Source organism: Mus caroli, chromosome 6 (genome assembly GCF_900094665.2).
Source record: "Mus caroli chromosome 6, CAROLI_EIJ_v1.1, whole genome shotgun sequence".
In the NCBI taxonomy this organism is placed as follows: Eukaryota; Metazoa; Chordata; class Mammalia; order Rodentia; family Muridae; genus Mus; species Mus caroli.
Window position 1 is genome coordinate 40,248,613 of NC_034575.1, and position 14,726 is coordinate 40,263,338.

At 34.3% G+C, this 14,726-nt stretch overlaps 1 protein-coding gene across 1 annotated transcript in view; it reads left to right on the forward strand.

Annotated features, from left to right (window-relative positions):
* The window catches only part of LOC115031321 (contactin-associated protein-like 2), a gene marked incomplete at its 5' end in the record, with an annotated part of 910,508 nt that overhangs the window by 632,157 nt on the left and 263,625 nt on the right, over positions 1–14,726 (forward strand). The window contains one exon of the mRNA XM_029478646.1: positions 7,419–7,612. Coding sequence (XP_029334506.1) covers positions 7,419–7,612 — 194 coding nt within the window. The remainder of the gene's footprint in view (positions 1–7,418; positions 7,613–14,726) is intronic.

The following is a 14,726-nucleotide window of genomic DNA, read 5'->3' on the forward strand; positions in this document are numbered from 1 at the left end:
CATATAAAGTTTGCATGTCCAATGGGCCTCTCTTTCCAGTGATGGCCGACTAGGCCATCTTTTGATACATATGCAGCTAGAGTCAAGAGCTCTGGGATTCATAGTCATTTTTATTGGATTTTTATTTACATTTCAAATGTTATCTCCTTTCCCCATTTTTCCTCCAGAAACCCTCTATCCCATCTCCCTTCATCCTGCTTCTAAGAGGTTGTGTCCCACCCATCCACCCACTCCTCCTTCCCCACCCACACATTTCTCTACACTAGGGCATTGAGCCTTCACCTGACTAAGGGCCTCTTCTCTCATTGACCTGACAGGGCCATTTTGTGCTGTCTCTTGAACCTCCTGCTTAGTTCCTCACTCACCTCAGTGGTACTGATTTAAAATAAGAAGGCAAAAGTACCTGTCACTTGAGTTCAGTGTGCTGACATCATCAGTATTCGTTACTTTACTATCAACTTGATACAAGTGGGGGTCATCTATGAAGACAATACTTCAACTGAAGAAATGCCCCATCATTTCAGCCTGTTGGCAAGTCTGTCAGCCATATTATTGATTAATTATTGATATAGGAAGGGCTAATTCACTATGGGTAGTGGCTCAGGACACCATATATTCAAATTTTAAGTATTTCTCAACGTTCACTAGAGTAATTTATCATTCAGTTCCAGTAAAATGAATGTGTAGATCACAAACTGTTTAAATATTTCTGCACACACACACACACACACACACACACAAAGAAACAGAGACACAGAGATATTGGCTCAAATCTAGAAGAAAAGGCACAACATTAAAAAGTATAAGGGATTCAAATCTAGTATTAAAGTAGAAGTTATGAAGTACACATATGGGGTTTTACCAACTCTAGCAATGTCCTAGTTAGTAGTTAGGCAAAATATCCTAAGTGTTCTTAGATACTAAGAACATATGGCTATTTAGCATAAATATCTCTGCCTCCTCTCCTTCCTACATCTCCTTCAGTGTAGCAAGATTGGCTTTGCCTGTTAGGATGACATAAGGGTTATTGGGGGTAGGGTGGCACTTTTTCCCTTCTACATCCTGTTTGGGGGATTTTTCTGATCTAAGGCTTACCATTCTTAATCTATGGCTCAATAGAGGTTACGAGTTTCACAAGCCAAATAAACAAAGTAATCAACTTCCCCCAAATTACATGCTTGATAGATCAAAGAACAATGGGAAACTTAATATTGATCATTCCACCATGTTCCTTGAGAAACTGACTCTTTCCTCAAGTTAATCACCTATTCTCTTCACATTTGCTTCTGCCAAAAAAATAAAAAAACATAGATTAAGTTTTACTTACCTTTTCTTTGCTTGAGATATTTGCTTCCTGTAAAGTTGACAATAAATTACCGTTGTTAAAAGGGATGAGATAAATTGGACTGAGTAGCTGTGTGTTAATTGCTTAGTTGCTGAAAAACAATGCAGCAAAAATGGCTAAATAAAGAAAATTTATTTTGGAGTATTCATTAGCAAGTCACAGGAAAATGCTTTCACTAATCAATGGAACATATTGCTACCTCTACACTCTTTGTATTAATTGCTTGTTGATTTCATTGGCAAAATCATTTTATTGCTTTGAGAAATGTATAAATAGGACTTTCAAATTCCAATTAGCAATGTATTTCTTCAAGGCTTGGAATTCTACACCTAATAAGGAAATAGCTGGATATGATGACACATGCTCATAAATCTAGACTTGAAAAATAATGAAAGCAAAGGTCAGTTAGGTGTTCAAAGTCATCTTTGGCTATGTAGTCAGTTTGGGGCCACATAGGCTACATAACACTGTCCCTCAAAACCCTGCTAAAAGAAAACGTACTTACCTCTTAACTGACTGAGAATGTTATTATTTTACAAGTTTACCTGAGGCTCCATCACAAATTTATTTTCATAAAATTACAGAGACAGATACATGATTTATAACCATAATGAATATAGGAACTAAAATAGAAGAAAATCTGCAAGTAGATACACAGGTTATAAACCTGCAGGCAAGTAACAAATTGGTGATGAGGCGACTACTAGAGACATGGTTACAAAGAGCTGTGAAAGACAGGACATTATAAGTTAAGGAGTATTTTGAGATGAATAGATGAGAAAGAAGAAGGAATTGTGCTGAAAATATAGATGCTAGGCATGGCATCAATAAAGGTATTTACTTGTGTGTGCATGTGTTTAGCCATCTATAGAGCATATGTAGCTTCTTCGTGCCTTCCTCCATACGGAAAATGAAAATATCTTGCCCCAGACTCCTTCAATTGCCAGTACCTTTCTCTTAGGCTAGGACTGTGACTTCATGAGTCTCTCATCTCTGCCACTAGTGCTGGGATCTTGGACTAGTGCCCTGGTTTTGCTCAAGTCTTGTGTACACAGGCTCATTTGCTGTGTGTATGATACAGGCATTAATAAATTGACTCTGGGTATTAAATTGAGAAGAAAGACAAAAGAGAGCATAAGAGGGGAAGTGGTTAAGTAGATAGGGAAGAAATTCATGGAAAGGGAATGATGATAGACTCAGTACAAACTTAGTAAAAGAACATTATGTAATATGCAATGTGTAATGTATTATATGTAATATGTAATATGTAATAAATGATAAGTATACAACATATATTAAATAAAGTATTTATATAGAACAAACCAAATAAATTAATAAATAAATAAAGGTATTTACCAATCCTTCAAAGATCTCTGAGACTTCAACATCAAATTAAAGCTTCAATAAGTCAGAGCAGATCCTAGACCTTGATGGTCTCAGGAAAATAGGAAAAGCTATCACATCATTCAAAGTGTCCAAGGAAGGGACATAAACTTGGAAAATGTTTTCTGTTCTCTTCAAGAAGTTCCTGAAGAGCAATTATCCCCAAATACTGTCTGCTACAGGGCTTCCAGAAATTAAGTGAATTCTCCAGTCAATAGGGAAAGCCTAGAGGGCGCCACGGATCAATTACACTATGTGAAACCATGTGAAGTGGGCATTATAATTCTTGAATAAAAAATTGCCTAGTTAAGTTGAGGGAGGATATGTCGGTGGGTGGATGGTATATTCTGGGTGTGTCTACTACGAGTGATGACTTATCTCTGGAAAGTGTAGAATCAGTATAAAGGTAATATCAGTATAATTACACACATGTGTGTATGCACACACACACACACACACACACACACACACACACACACACACACAGCCTCCCTAGTGATTTAGTGTTGCTCTTACATATGTAAGTTTAGAGCTGACAACTTGAGGTTAGATACCATATCAGCCATTTTTCTAAAGTGATATACAGTTTCTAACTGTGTTCTAAATCCTAATTCTCACTAGATAAGTGCTACTTTAACCTCTCATTAAAACTGCTTCCTTCTGAAGCAGATTAATAACACTAAGGAGACTCACTACTGGTCAAAATTCTGACTACAAACACATATTCAATGGAACAGAGTCACATTATTTTTCCATAATGTGTAAGATTGTTATATTAAAATGGAATTGAATAACTGTAAGAGAAATGGAAGAGCAAGCACAGCCTAGAATATTCAATATTCAACATTTAATGGAATAGGTAACTGACCGAAGTGTTAGCCACTGTCAATTATCACTCCATGTGTGAAATAGAGAATGTAGTGCTCTTTGACTTTAGTCTCCCATCTTTGCTGATATTATAGCTCCATATTTTACTTCTTCATATATTATAAATGCCATAATTCAAAGTTATTCTATTAAGCACTCTTTTCTTTTAAAGAAAGTATAAAATAAATATTTAATATTTATTGACCCATGAAACCATCCCTATCCTTTTTAATCATGTTTGTAAACATTCTAATAGCAAAAATAATATCCCAAAAGCTACATATTTTACCCTTTTAGTAAAATAAACAGATAGATAATCAATACTCTCAGCTTTTAAAATAAATATTGTTGTGTTACTTTTATTTTTAAAGGCTGTCTTTGGTCAGTGTAGAAAGATCATGTAAAAGTCTGTCTCTTCCTCTCAGTTAGTACCTGGTTCCTTGGCTTTTCAGCTTGTATTGCTTCTGATGAAAATTTTCTACCCTCTAAGGATGTTGCAGATTTTATCTTTAACATTCTTTTCCAGAAGTGATAATATAGTGAATTTGTATGTTTTTTATTTGTGTTTATTTCGCTTGGAACCAATAAACTCTCAGTTATCAGAAATTATATTTTCACATATACATTGCCCCAACTGAATACTTTATTGTCATCCCTTAGGCATTTTTCCCACCTCTGAGCTTCAGTTAGATAGATGGATATAAACAAGTGTTCTAGTTCACTGATTTTTTTTCAGCTATGTATTAGTCATAATCATAAAATCTGCCTAAAACAATCAACTTATAAGAAGTCTTTATTAGATCACAGTTTTAAGGATCTCAGTCCACTATTAGATTTCCTTGTCATCTGAGGTCTATAATGGCTCAAAATTGTTTGATTTTTATCAGGAATCTAATATTCATATTGTGATAACTGGGAGACAAAGAGGATAAAGGGACGATAGTCCTAGTATCCTCCTCAAGGATATGCCACCAATGACCAATATATCTCCCAGTTGCCCCTAATTCTTAACATATCAATCAGGCCCACTACTGACACAGCCAGAGTATAGGCTTCAAACACAAGGATCTTTGAACAATCTCGAGAATCCACAGTATAGGTGTGTCAAGTATTCTACTAAGCCAGAGCAATAATTTCTAATCTCAATAAAATTTTAAGTTCTAAAGTTTCTATTATGTTCTTTTAATGTTGTTTCTTCCACTAAATTTTCTGCTCACTTCCTTAATATTTATGTTTTCTTTAAAACAGCAAGATTAAATCTTTTTTTTGAATCCTAATATTTATGAAGTTTTATATTACTGGATGTGATATAATACGGTTAGTATCTTAAATTAACACTGGAATTTTCCAGTACTTTTTAAAAGCAGAGTTGTTTTTAATGAGGATGTTGTTTAAAATTATCCTAATTTTTATTAAATTTATTGAGAGTTGTTCTGCTCTTTTGTGCTAATTTTTATTAGATATTTACTTTATTTACATTTCGAATGTTGTCCCCTTTCCTGATCCTGTGAAGGCTCCATGCCCCAGTGTAGGGGAATGCCAGGGCCAGGAAGAGGGTGTGGGTGGGTTGGTAAGCAGGGGGAGGGGAAGGGGGAGGGGAAGGGGGAGGAGGAAGGGATAGGGGGGTTTCAGAGGGAAAGGGGGATTAATTCTTAATAAATAAATTAACGTTTTAGCCTGACAATTATCATTCTATCTGTTATGGAGAGATCTATTTCTGCATAGTGATTTTACTCTGGTAGTGACTACTGTCTTCCAGCTACTCCAAAAACCTAGTGGTTTTCATTTATAGAGGATATTTTGCATTTGAACTTTCGAATTACTATGGCCTGCTTTGACCTAGAGTTGATTTATGTTTGAGCAAGGAGTTTACCGATTAGATTAACTTGTGTATAATTACTAGCTCTTATTTTATCATCATCATCATCATCAACAATGAAGTATGCCATCTCTTCTTCGGATGGATGGCCTTTCTTGAATTGCTACTGGATGCTAGTATCGATGTATAAGAACTGTGAATCTGAACCAAGATTTTGAAACAAGCCTAAGAAACAATCATCAAAACCAAAAACCAAACGAAAGAATGTATACTGTGTTGAAAGTGCCTGTGTTGCTTCCCCTGTTTTGTTTCTGAATCAAACTTCACTGAATCAATACGTATCAATCAACAGTATGAAAACTTCCTCTAACAAAAATAGTTAGAACAGAAAACATGGAACCTTTGGTATGCCAGTACTCATGTAAGAGTCCTAAAATTACCACCTTATTTAATACCCTTGGTAACCAAAAAGTGGTATTTCATTGTCCCTATTACAAAGGCAAAACATTTGAAGGATTGAGAGGTGAAATGGCTTTCCCATAGCCAAATTATCAATGGATGCAAAGCAGTTTCTGGATCCAAGGCCCACTGAACTTTGAGTCTAACCTGTTCTGTAATTAACTTCATTCTTCCTGTGCAATAATTAAGTGTTCATCCCGGAAATTCATGTATCTAATCCTATGTAGTCTTGCCCTGGAAACATATGTTTGATCACCATCCAGACATCATAAATTCTCAGAGCGAATTTTAAGTGATCTTTTTCTACAAAGCCACCTCTTTTAAGATACTCTGACCTGCAGTTTCCAGATTTCTCAGTAGCTTGAACTCTATCCTGCCTCTGCTCCAGGGACATTCTTCTATTCTCTTTGAACTTTCTTCTCAAGCCATGACCTGAGAAGAGTCATGCCCAAATCTGGAAACCATCAAGACTCACCTCAAATATCCTTCCTCTTATGAGGGTCAGAATCCCAGTCTTCAAAACAGTTATCATGTATTTTATTTTTCAGTTGCTTAGAAAGCTGTTTTCCCATCATTCAAAGCAATATATTCCAAGTGAAGACTGTTAAAATTACACTGTACCTCTGGTCATCCTTAGAGAGTATATTAGATTACCAGACTTTAAATCTTTTATTTTTTAAACAATAAACATATTTGATATGTTTTGTATTGGATAGTTTGTTAAATGTTTTTTTTTTTCATTAATTATTCTCTTTAGTTTCTCTAAACATCTAGGACTTTGCCATGGTTTCTGTTACTTATTTGTAAGAAGACACAGATTTGACTAGAATTTGAACCTCTTTAATCTCTGTTAACTCTATTTGACTTTTTAAATTTTCTCTTTTCTTTGTATTTTCTGGTCTAGTATCATATTTTACCAATGATATTAATTTGTCTAGGGCCTCAAATAATTTTTATAAGCATTGGTTATCAAGAAACACTATCCCTGACTAATCTAGAGTGGCTCATTTCCAACATAACTCATATCTCATAAGTCCAAACTTATAATACCCAATTTAGAAAAACGGGAATCAATAAGCTCTAACTCTGAACTTCGTAAAGCAAAATATATTTGAAAGTTGTATATAATTGAATTTTGTTTCATTTATAATTTACTGAAAGATAAAACCTCACATGAGGGAAAGAAAAAGCATAGCTGCATCCGTTTTCCTTATGGTTTTAACAGAAGAGTTCATGGTAAATTGATCAACCCTCAGTCAATTAGACTTTGACATGTACTAATAAGATCTAATTGAGGAATTATGAAGACATTTGCTCAGGAGAAAATGAGCACATAATTACACCATAAAGAGGTTAAAGAATCAATGTTACCCAGCTGGAAGAATATTAGTTGAAGTCCCAATGGCATCTATAAAGGACACTTCATAATACATCTGTGAAATACAGCACTGACAAGGCCAATTAAGATATGTAGAATAATCTATTTTTAATTGTAAGAGTTCAGTTTTAAACATCCGTTTTTTCCCTTTGTTCTGCCCACTCCAGGTGCTGGGGGATGGTCTCCATCAGACAGTGACCACTATCAATGGCTTCAGGTTGATTTTGGCAATAGGAAGCAGATCAGTGCCATTGCAACCCAAGGAAGGTACAGCAGTTCTGATTGGGTGACACAATATCGAATGCTCTACAGTGACACAGGGAGAAACTGGAAACCCTATCATCAAGATGGCAATATCTGGGTGAGTCACTATTGGAAATACAAAGATGCACAACTGAGTGGAAAATTTGTGAAACTGGGATAGAACTCATATGGTCTATTCACAGCTGCAAATATGTATTTATGAAAAGTATTAGAAGACTACTAATTAACTAGGTCATTAATAAATTCACTTTTGCTTATTGAGGTCCATTTTCTTAGGCTTTAAGGTACATCTGTTGCTAGCACAGTGAGTCTCTGTCTTGAGAAAACATTTAAATCACTGGAAGAAGTTTTACAATATAAAAATGCCATTCACACATAAACCAACAAAATCAAGATCATGTCCAGAGAAAATTCAAATGTATTTTAATCATTAGAAATCTATGTGCACTGTCTATTATTCTATGGTGAAAATATATAAAATTTGACAAGCACACTCTGAAAATGTCTCAATTAATTATAAAGTTGTACATTCAATCAAGTAGTCACCACATTTCAATAGATCATTTACCACTAAATTATACATGAGCTGTTTTAGTTTATTTAATTATATATTTTAAAAATCTACAATAAAATTCAATTAAAATCATTAGTGTTAAACAGAAAGAAGAAAAAGGTATAGGGTTCAATTTCAGGTTTTTATTCTCCTGGTGTTAGTTGGAGAAGTAGGTACTTTTACCTTAACAAGGCTCACGTTTTAGAAATATGTATTTTTTTATTGGATATTTTCTTCATTTACATTTCAAATGTTTTCCCCTTTACAAGTCTCCCCTTCAGAAACACCCTGTCCCATTCACCTTCCCTCTGCGTTTCTAAGGGTGCTTCCCTACCCACCCACTTCCATCTTCCCACCCTGGCATTCCCCTACACTTGGGCTTCAAACACTATCTGGCCCAAGAGCCGATTCTCCCACTGATGTCCAATAAGTCCTTCCTCTGCAAAATATGTGGCTGGAGTCATGGCTCCCTCCATGTGTACTCTTTGTTTTGTGGTTCAGTCCCTGAAATTGTTCTTGTAAGTTTCTAACGTTGAGAATTTTCTAGATTTAAACATAATCTCTACATGAGTGGCTCATGATGGAGACAATAATGGAAAATAAGCTCACAATCACTATCAAATAAAAAACATGTCCTTCTAAGAAGAATTGTAGAAATAACTCATCTCAGGCCATTAAATATGCATCTCTAATGCATATATGCTGAAATATGCAACATATAGGAAATACATTGGAGGGAAAGATTCATTCAATAATAAGTTTTCATTACTTGCTGAAGATAACCCAAAGCCTCAGTCATAAGTTATAGAAAGGTGATCTTCAACCATAAACAGAATAAAATGCTGTGCTTATCTACTTATATATGCATTAAGATAATATTAAAGAGGACTGGGAAAGTGTTTAGAGCCTTGATTTACTTTGACAGTGGTTAGCAGTTAAGGATAGTCATAATATTATTGAATCAAGATATGTTTAAAAAGTAAGATTGTCCAAGATAATTTGGACACTTCTGGTGATAAATATTAATAACAAGAACGATTGCTTGTGGGAGAACCCTCTGAAAACAGCCTGTGTGGAGAAGGAAGGCTGGGTGTGTACAGCATTCTCTGTCTCTGCTTATGGTGTTGATGCATGAGCTTCTGTGATCTTCTACCATTCCGTTATTAACTTTATCTCGTTCCTTTCACGTTTCTCATTAAAATTAGCATAGTGATGAATGATGAGTAATGAGTGATGATTTCCAGAAGATTCTGTATGAGCTAATCATGAAACTGTAACATTACCAACAAGTATAAGGTGTAATATAAATATTGTGAGATGCATTTAAGTGCTAGTAAGCATTCCACATAATGAGTCTTATTAGAGCCATGACAGAAATACCAAGAGTAGTGACAAATGAAAATTCATTCACTTCTAACAGTACTTGAGGATTTTACAGTTATACCTTAAACATTAAGCAATGGAATTTTAACTTTTATTTTATATATATATATATATATATATATATATATATATGCTTAAGCTTAGTAGTGATGATAATTAAATATTAGATTTTATTGTAACCTGTTACTACTTAATATCATATAAGTTTGACTTTAAAGAAAGTTTAACAAAGTTGATCCACCTTTTGGTTCATAGAACCTAACAAGATGAAATTTTCAGGTAGTCAGAAGATTTCAATGTTGATATTATTTGGAGCTTACATTTCTTAAACTTTCCTATAATGATCACAACCTAAGAAGAATGGAAAGGAAGATATAAATTCTATCTGTTCTATCTAGTGTGTGTGTGTGTGTGTGTGTGTGTGTGTGTGTGTGTGTGTGTATAAATGTGAGTGGCTATTGTCCCTATGATTGTTAAGGAAATGGGTTAAAGAGTGAAGAGAATATTATTTGAAGACTGGGTAAATGTTTTGAATGATTTAACTATCATTAGTACTGTATGTAAGAATGAGAAGAGAAAGTACAAAAATGCAAAAATAAAAAGCCACAGGGCCCCCAAAGGAGGAGCTAGAGAAAGTACCCAAGGAATTGAAGGGGTCTGCAACCCTATAGGTGGATCAACAATATGAACTAGCCATTACCCCCAGAGTTTGTGTCTCTAGCTGCATATGTAGCAGAAGATGGCCTAGTTGGCCATCACTGGGAAGAGAGGCCCCTTGGGTTTGCAAACTTTATATGCCCCAGTATAGGGGAACACCAGGGTCAAGAACTGGGAGTGGGTGGGTAAAAGAGCAGGGTAGGGGGAGGGTATAGGGGACTTTCGGGATAGTATTTGAAATGTAAATGAAGAAAATACCTAATAAAAAATTGGGGGAAAAAAGCCATTCCCTAGACTCAATAGTGCAAGCATTAACTCAAATCAAGTATAGTTACCTCCACTGGATCCACATAACAGCAGCCTTGTCAACATCAGTGTTATGAGCCCACCAGGCTTCAAGATGTGGTCCCTATGTCACAAAGAAGGACATGGTTAATCATGGTGGTCCAAAAATTTGCAAAAGTAAATAGGAATTTGAGACAGATTAACCTAGGAGGGTAGGGTGATCAGGAGTCCTAGTGAGGTGGGGGAAGAGTGATCTAGGCAAGGGATCTTATGTGAAATTGTTTAAAATATGGAAATTAAAGAATAGCTGTTGACAAATATTTATCATTCAAACAAAAGGAACAACAAATTATATAAGTGAGAAATATGAGCATTTCATACATTTTTAAGGTCAAGAATATTTAGATAAAAATGGAGCTTGAAGTGATTCCTAAAATGGCCTGTCCAAATATTTGATATGCAAGAATGTGAGCTTCTAAGTGTGCCTCATAAGCCAAATCTTCCAATCCTCTGATAACATTTAAATAATCTATCTTGTGTTCTGACTGACAAGGACAAATATTCCTATGAAATATCCCTTTACAATGTAAATGACAACATTCAGATAGTTAAATACTGATCCCCTTCATTGAGTCTATAAAGTTATACAACTCAAATTTGAAGGATTTTCAACGGTGTTTTCAAAGTTTCCTATATTTGGAGAAAAAAAAAGAAATATTGTATGTAACAATTTCTTACCAAAAGTCCATTCAATATTATATGAAATAAGAATTCCACTAATCAAAATTTTATAACTTGTAAGATTTATGTTCTAAATTTACTGGTATAATGTGAACACAGTATTTTTTTCTCTGTAGGATTTTTTTCATAAGCACAAGAAAATGTGTACACATTTCTAATCATTTTTAACAGAGTTTTGACCTCTTTCGGTAATAGTCAGCTGGTGTCAGACGAAATTAATTAACACTGTATGTACTTAGGGATTCCTACTGTGACAAAATGTATTATCAAATTTAAATTATAAAGATTCTCTACAAGAATATGTGAATATATATGCTGCCATTATCTAACATTTCAAATTGAAATTAATTAATTAGTTAGACACTTAAAACTTGAAGCTCTGCCACTTACTTACATAATTTCAGCACAAAAAGCCACACCTGTACTCACGAAGTTTCATTGTTTCAACAAAATTAGAAGCATCATAAACATCTGGAACACAGACAGATATTTGTGGGAAAACTTTACTTTTGACTATGTCAAAACACTATATTTTATTTTGGGAATGTCAAATCATTGACTGTATTCTCTTATTGATTCTAACACTTTGATAATGAAAGTACCTAAACTGCTTTCTTTGATGAGGCTGGAACATGTTGATTAGTAAGGGATACTTGATCTTTGGTGTCAAAGGTCTGAATGGAGCATCTTGACTCACTCATTGCTTTCCTGCTCTGAAAGATTCAACATTCCTCTGGGACTGAAATTCCTAATCTGGAAATTAGAGAAACTACCAGGATGTTAAGTTGCAATTATATAAGTGAGCAAATTCAGCAAACTATAAGAGTTTAGAAACACATTTTACCCTGCCTAGAAGCAATTTACACATCATGTCTGCAGTGATGAACACCTCAAATCTGTTCCCTCTGTCCTTTGCACATTCAATTTACCTTGCTTTATTTTCATGCATGACTTAAAATACCCAACAATACTGCCAATAAAGTAAACATGACTTAACACGGGAGGTAGACTATAAGTCAGTTTCTGATATGGTTTCCAAATAAACACTAAGAAAAGAGTGTCCCAATATATCAGTGGCTGGTACACTGTAGGCCTGGCCAGGGACATAGAGATCAGAGCCCTTACTCTGAGCCAAAAGCCAGTGTAGTGCTCGTAACAGATTATTTGTTATCATAATGATGGCTTTGCGTGCAATGAGCCATGTAAGGGGACAGCATTTAAAAATGAGTGGGTGATTCTTTCCTATCTTTTCAACCATTTGTCATAGCAGTTGCACTAATTTTCCAAATCATTTAAAAATCTGTTCTTATTAGAAATGTACAACATGCATGCCTCTGTTCCACACTTCAATAGTGAGCCTAGAATAGTATCTTTTTTGCTAATAACACAAACTATAAAAAACCTTCTCTTGGGTAGACCTTGTGTTCTCACCAGCCACAGTTTGCTAATGTAGTTTTCTTCATGCGTAGCTGATGATTCTCCTACTGATTTATACACACAAAGATGTTGCTACTGTTAGGTACTTGGGGGAAAGGCCAGGCAGGCATATTTGAAATAATTGTATCATTCACTAAGCAATAAAACAAATAGGAACTATCTCATTGAATATGTTTCTAAAAATCATCTTTTACATAAATAAGTAAAAAACTCTTAAATAATTATGTAGGATAAAATGGACTCCAAGATAAAGTCAAAACCATTTCCTCGGTTTTATGAAATAGCTTTTCCTATTTACACCTCTCCTTGACTGGCTGATAGTTTTAAATTTCATGAATTTTTAATAAGCCTAGTAGATATTCAGATCCCTTGCTACACACTAAAGTGCTTCTAGTCTGGATTTGATCACTCTTCTTTATTATATTTGTATAGTAAACATCTTTTCACATGGTCATTGATTCTTCTTACTTCAAATGGAACCTTCCCAGTATCTCTTCATTATAGCACCTTTCTAACAAATATGGCTACATATCAATTGTTTTTCCAAAATTTAGAACATAGAAGTAATGTCATTTTAAATTTGAATATGTTTTGTCACACACTGTTCATCAAAGAAAGGTGACATAATTGTAAGATATTTCTCATTGACAGTTAAATAAATAAGGTATTATTCTTTATAGTCCAATGAAATTTTCATCTATAAGGGTAAGTATTATGTATGTAAATATCATTATAATTTTTAAAGTACACTTAACTTCTTGAGATGTTTGGAAGTAAAGATGACCAGGGCTGGAGAGATAGCTCAGAGTTAAGAATGTATTTGGATTTTCCAGAGTACCTGAATTAATTTTCAAAGACTTATAATTGAAAGCATTTAATCACCTTTAACTCCAGATTGGGGATAGGGTGGGGTTCCTGGTGGCTTTGATTTCTATGAGAACCTGTACTCACATACACACTCTCCCTCACATACACAACTAAAAATAATGAAAATAAATATTATAAATGATTCTTATCATGACTATGTACATTCCTAAATAGTTTCACATTGGAATCACACAATATGGATTCAAGTTTTTCTTGTCATTAGATTAAGATTAGATTTGGGATTCAAATAAATATAAATGTTTATAATATTTATGGGTATCTACAAAGATTTTAAATAAAATAACAATTTCTTACCTCGAGATATTTAAGTGGCAAGTTTGTAGAAGAAGGAATTATATGCAAATACACCTAAATTAGACAACATAGAATACAGTAGACCTTGTTCCTGTAGACAGAAGACTTGAAAGAAGCAGGCCAGGAGCAAGTACTTGGTTCATTCAGAATACCCTGGCTGCCCAGGTAATGTCAAATATAGGTTTACAAATTTGTTATTTGGTATAGTTTTCAGGATCTGCATTATTTTTCTGATTTGTAAATGGGACTAATTGTAGTATTTGCCTTGTTTATCCAAGGGTATTTGTTTTATTGAATTTAAAATCTAATGGTTTTTAATTAATTATCTTTGTAAAGATCTTAGAACAAAATTACACATATTGGTTATCCAATTGCTATGAATTCTATAAATTTGAGATCTTCAAATTTGTTAATCTACTACATGACCTTATATGTGGCCTTGAAATTTGAAAATAAACTGTTTGGATTTGGATTTACAATGACATTATTCTTTGTGCTTGTTGGCATGTGTAGTATGTTAAAGCTTTGCTTGTCAGCCTGAAGTGAAAAATAACTCAAACTGTAGCTGGAAAATAGTTTAAAATGAATGCCACTTAAATCATAGTCTTATGAATTGCTACCCTGGGTCCTACATATTGCCATGCAAGCATGTCTAGACAGCCTGTTTAGGTCCTGTCTTTTTATTAGATGTAAAGAAAAATATAACTAAGATGTTTCTGTCATGTTTATTTTAATCAAGTCATGATTGTTAGCTTTGGAACTCCAAGGAAATAGATAAAACCATTTTAATTTACAGTATGCATTCATGTCTTCTTGGGCTAATTGAAAAAGTACAAGGTAAACCAAAAATCCAAGTTATCTTTTATATCTTTATGCAGGAAAGAGGAGAGAGGGAGAGAGAGAGAGAGAGAGAGAGAGAGAGAGAGAGAGAGAGAGAGAGAGAGACTCTAACAGGGAGTTTCTATTGGTATTT